Here is a 6078-nt window from a genome sequence, read left to right on the forward strand (position 1 = left end):
GCCTGAGGTTGTGGTAAGAAATTGACTACGATGGTATGGACACATAACGGGAATGGAAGAGGAAATGTTACCAAGACAGACACTGGAATGGATAACACATGGGAAAAGACCATTGAGAAGACCAAGGAAGAGATGGATGGAAGGTATTGAGGAGGCAGTTAAGAGGAAAAGAGAGAAGCTAGATGATGTGAAGAAACGAGCTCTACACAGACTGTAAGAGACAAAAACTTTGCAGGGAGAACTGTGGTGAGTGACAGGCTGTGACCTAACAGATGCCAGGTGAGAAGTGAGAAGAGCCTTAAACATATTACTCATGATTGACAAGAATTTGAACACAATGAATTTTTTTTGTGAACTGCAATTCAATCTTACTTAAATACAGTATTTCTTTATATGTACACACCAAAGGATCTCAATGTAATGTACTTAGCCTCAATGCTTCTTCAAAATATCCTTTACTAACATATTGTATATTTGTTCTTGGCATTTAAATCCACAATCTACAAGTTTACTGTGTTTAGAGTTGTCATCTGGTGAATATATCATCCAAAACTGATTGGCTGGACCTTATTAATAATTCAATTTCATAGTAATCTTGAAGTTAATCAAGAATGGTTAATAGCCTTTTGAATGTCTGATTTCTTGAGAATATAATTTCCCATCTATCTTATATTACTATCAACTGAAAATTTAATTCAATCATCTACATATTTAATCTATATAACAGGCTGGCAATCCCACATGAGGTGGCCCAGACAAAGCACCACACATTCATATACACATCATTCACACTTTTGCCCCTTCGCCCCCATGGTGGAAAGGGATAGTCTTGTGGACAACCTTAGGCACACATACTTCATAATTTTGATAAACTTTCAGCTGCTTCTTCCATATTAACTGGTGGCTTTTCATCATGTACTGTAGCGGTGTGTTTAGGCTTTTTTTGCTTGTTGTTCTGGACAGCCTTGTGGAATGCTCCAAGTTTCTTGTCCAAAGATGCTACAGCTTCCTTATTGGCAATTTTAAGCTGGGAAAAGTAAGGATCAATAAGTATCACTTTATTCTTAAATCAATGGGCAATAAACAGCTACATCTTGCTGAATGATGACCATGAATGTTGTGTGTTTCTATAAGTAACATACACTCCTTCCTAACCAAATGAGTTTATATATATATATATATATATATATATATATATATATATATATATATATATATATATATATATATATATATATAATAAACCCTCATTATGCCAGACTAATTGAGGCGAACCCACTGACATTAATGGCAAAAATCAGATAAAAGTGGCGGTGAATGGGTTAGGAGCGCCACAGCCTCTAATGACATCTGCCGGTGCAAGACTCAGGCAGAAGCAGTGTGTGGGTGCCAGGGTTGTGTTGCTAGTGCAACTTGTTTGCAAATTCGTTCCTTTCTATGTTCTTCCTACTGTTTTGGTTTCATGTAAGTACTGGCACACTAACTTTCATTCCAGAATATTAAAAAGGCATCTTAGGTATTCATTCTCAATCTCTCCACAAGACCAAACCAACATAATCTGTTAAATCTAAAATTCTGTACAGTACAGTAAATTTCTACTTACCCTGATATTACAAAAAGTGAGGGGTGTTGATGACTTATAAGGAGAATCATTGTTTATATAAAAATCCAAGTAGATTTAGAATTCTGAGCTTAATAAATGGTTAAAACATTCTACTCAGAAGAGAGATCAACTGAATTTTACCAAAGGGAAAAGGCCATATTTACAAATGATAAGAGGAATCATTTTTTGAGTTTATGAACAGTTGAAAACCACAAGATTATCCTTAAAATTGTTGAAAACCACAAGATTATCCTTACTTCATCATTAAATCATTCAGAAACCAAACACAAGATGCTTAACAACTTATGCACTATTGAGTTTTAGGCAGAGTTCACACTACCCAAAAAAGTTCGGTAAATTTATTTAAGTCCACCTGTCTAACATTTTAGGATCAAACTACATTTTTCTGGTAGATTTTGATGTGCTTTGAATGAATCTAGTAACCGTTTTTGCCACAAATATTTTTTTCTCAAATGCTCCCCCACCATACACGTGTAAACAAGCAGAAATTCGCAAAAAAAAAAAAAAGAATTAACTAAACCTAACCTAGCAATGGTAAATTTGATGAGGAAAAAAAAAAAAAGGTAAATTTGCAGTTTCACCCAATATCCCCAATCTCTACCCACACCCCCCAACCCCTCCAGCAAGCTTGGGAGCCTGTGGGGAACCAGGGGTTTTGGGTGGGGGCACATACAAGTGATATATAGACTGAAAATGTAGGGAAATTTCCCTAGAAGTCAAGGAAATTTACTAAATGTAGCAAACCAAAAACCTATTATAACCAGGGGGCTGTGCCCCCCTTGAACACCCACCATTAGTATATTCGAACACAACCAGAAAGCTAAGGTAACCTGACCTAACCTTACCTATCCTAACCTATCCTAACCTTACCTAACTTTACCTATCCTAACCTATCCTAACCTTACCTATCCTAACCTAACTTAACCTATCCTAACCTTACCTATCCTAACCTAACCTAAACCTAACTTAAACCTAACCTAACCTATCTTAAACTATCCTAAACTAAAAACTGAGGTAAATCTTTGAAATTCCGTCCCGACCTTATTATTCGTTTGCGACAAGGTAATATGGGGTTAGAAATGCTCCAAGCAGTGTGATCTAGACCACTAGACACTTCATACTTATGTGCGGTTTATTGGGGGAAACTGTAATTATACCAAAAAAATCAGGAATGAACAATATGTGGTGGTAAAGATACACATCACTGTGTCATATGTGAGCAAAGTACTTCACTGAGGTTTATTTATTTATTTATTTATTTATTTTTATTTTCATGAGACAGGTGCACTTGTATAATAATACCAAAAAATTTACATGTCCGTTTGGTAAACTGCATTACAGAAAAAAAGGGCTAGTCTATTCATATGAACTTGCCTTTTGACACAATTATAATGACAATGAAGTGTGAACACTGCTTGATCAACTTACACCACCTAACCTGCGTGTCTAATATTTACCCGTTTCAAATTTGTCTTGACTTGTTTAGCTTTACTTTTGGTCTTGAGAGGAGCTCCAGCACCAACCTTCTTATAAATTGGGTTCTTTGAGTTTCCTCGATTTTTGGAGTTGAGCTTGTTTTTCCCCATTACGTCACTTCTGTTGAATCAGAATTTTCATTTCAAAAGAAAATACAATGATAAATGCCACAGTCAAGAAAACAAAATCAATTAAATTGAGGTAAGGACAATAGTAAATTATGTTAGTCCTGAACCACCTGTTTTCAGAGTTCAAGATTTACACATGTTCCAAGGCTTTAAGCTGTTCTTGACCATAGCACAGGACTGCTCCTTTGAGTTTAATCTTACCCGGCGTACCACGTTGAAAGTTCGAAATCTTAGTCAGATAGAAATAAAGCAATTTGTTGATGGTGTGTCGTAGAAAACAGGCGTGATAGATTATCTCACATGTTCTTGTTATTGTCGGTAAGTACGAGCTTTTATAAAAAAAAAAAAAAAAATATATATATATATATATATATATATATATATATATATATATATATATATATATATATATATATATATATATATATATATATATATATATATATATATATATATATATATATAAGTATGGCACAAATGCAGTAAATCAAAACAAGCCAAAAGAAGAAGAAGAAGAAGCGAAAAAAGCGCGCCAAAAGTTGTTTACACTTGACCCGGGAGGATCGTGAACTTTTGCGTGTTAACTTTTTCACCGGTAATATTATCGTGCTTTCCGCTTTCAGGACCAAGACCGTTTTCACGAAACAGTATTCAAGATGAAGGGGGACCAGATTCAGTATTCTGAGAAATATTGTGACGACAAATATGAGTACAGGTGAAGGTTTCCCTATTGCAAATTCTAAAAATTAGATTTAGAGCAAGTCGAACATTGTGATTCATGTCAAGCACACTGACAGAGTTAATATTGATACTGATAAGCAGTGGTACTTAAAAAAAATAATAATAATGTTCCTCTTCAATGAAGAAATGTTTTGCTTAGTAGGAATCTAAACTTCACGTTCCATAGACAGTATGTAACAAGAAAATGGCGTTATTTGAGAATAAATTATTGTACTACAGATATCGGGATTTTTTTTTTTTTTTTTTTTTTGTTACCTTAACAATAGTGGCTCATGTATTTTATTGCCCCCCCTTTCCAGGACAAGCAAGTTTAGGGACCTGGTAGTAAAGCGGGGTTTTTGGGTGGGGGAGGCCAAAATAGGCCAAATTTCGGAAACCTCGAAAGTCTAAGAAGAAAACGGTTTTGGGGGAATATATCCCCAAAAAATAATCAACAAATTGGGAACGTCAGTACCCCCACACTCCTGGTTTGCTATCCTAACCTCTTGAAGTCACTAACCTTGCTAATTAGGGGACTCTGCCCCACAGATCCCCCACTACGCTAACCAGTAAAATTGCAGTTTAACACAATACATCCTATCTTCTTTTCTCCTTCTCTATCCCCAATAACCTCGGGGACCTGATGGGAAAGTAAGAATTTAGGTGGGAGAAGCCAAACTTGGACATTCATTAGAAGTCTAAGGATGAGATGTCATATTTTGAAAACTGGGGAACTTTCTAGCTTAATCTAACTTTAACCTAACTTAACCAAACCTTCATATACAATGAGCCTGTAAACATATTAGGATTTGTGTAATGGCTAGGTGTAAGAGTTATAGCAATAAATCATTTGCATGGAACACTAGTTGAACTGGACTGTCTATTTGACAGTGGTATATATATTATGGTACAATGATGTTGCTCAAAAACATATTAGTTGAACACTGATTTAAATCTCAATTTTCAGGCATGTTATCCTGCCAGCAGAATTGGCAAAATTAGTTCCAAAAACTCATCTCATGACTGAAACAGAATGGCGCAACCTTGGAGTCCAACAGTCCCCTGGCTGGGTCCACTACTTAGTTCACAGTCCAGGTGAGGAAAAGTGTAGTTCAGTGTTGTAATCTTGCTTGAGTACTTACCTAATATCCTTCCATGGCCCATTCCATTAATGCTTGCCTTAGCTCACCTGATAAACTACATTCTCTGAAAGGTGGTACTATAAAAAGTAGACAGAATTTTATATTGTTTACCTCCCATACAGTGTGCTTCTCTGTCTTGTTTATGTGCTTGTGTTCTACATGGGTGTTCAGTAATCAGGTGTTGTTGCCTTGGGAATATGTGGCATTTAAGATGCCTCTAGTTCTCTTCTTTTTAATAGTTTTTTGTTATGTATAATGCTGCATTCACATGAGCCAACCACAAAAAATGGTTGCCACAAAAAAAAATGGTTGCCACAAAAAATGATGAGTAGAAGCACTGTGCACACAAGCCATTTGGTGGTGGCCACAAATGAGGTCAGTGTCTATGGATCTTGTGCAAGTAGCAGGTGTCTGCGCTTTCTTTGTGAAGATGAAATGCAATATACACAGGAAGTGATGGCACCCCATAGTTAGTAACAGCCTATTGAGTGAAGTATTCCACTCATTAATTTTCTTTAATATTCTTGTCACTGTATTTCTTCAGATTCAAATCATAAAGTGGTGGTCTCTTCTCCACCTCTGCTATCAGTATTTCACATTCAGATAACTCTTTAGGCATTCTTCCCATTCATGGAAAGGAGTACTTGATGCTGTGACAGGCAGGACAAGACAGTGCAAAAGCAGCAGGAAGCAGGGTGGTGGCCACAAATAGTGGTTCATGTGTATGCTTCCATTCAAAACAGTGGCCACTGTGGCCAGCCACAGTTGTGTGGTCAGAAAAATGGCTCCATCTGCCACGACTCACCATTTTTTGAGTCTGCCACAAAAAAAGTGGTCCATGTGAATGGACCCATAGAAATGTGTGTGTTCTGTATTTGATTTTTTTTTCTTTTCTTCTTTCCTTTCCATTGATCACAAAAAGTGGCTCACGTGAATGCGGTCTGAGATTGTTTTATCAAAACAATAATTTATTAATTTGTTATATTAA

At 36.2% G+C, this 6078-nt stretch overlaps 1 protein-coding gene across 1 annotated transcript in view; it reads left to right on the forward strand.

Moving 5' to 3' along the window:
* The first annotated feature begins 3749 nt into the window (after positions 1-3749).
* LOC135111058 (cyclin-dependent kinases regulatory subunit-like) overlaps positions 3750-6078 on the forward strand; it is a 7993-nt gene continuing 5664 nt past the window's right edge. The window contains exons 1-2 of the mRNA XM_064023971.1: positions 3750-3943; positions 4916-5043. Coding sequence (XP_063880041.1) covers positions 3885-3943; positions 4916-5043 — 187 coding nt within the window. The 5' untranslated portion in view covers positions 3750-3884. The remainder of the gene's footprint in view (positions 3944-4915; positions 5044-6078) is intronic.

This window comes from Scylla paramamosain, chromosome 21 (genome assembly GCF_035594125.1).
Source record: "Scylla paramamosain isolate STU-SP2022 chromosome 21, ASM3559412v1, whole genome shotgun sequence".
Taxonomy (NCBI): domain Eukaryota; kingdom Metazoa; phylum Arthropoda; class Malacostraca; order Decapoda; family Portunidae; genus Scylla; species Scylla paramamosain.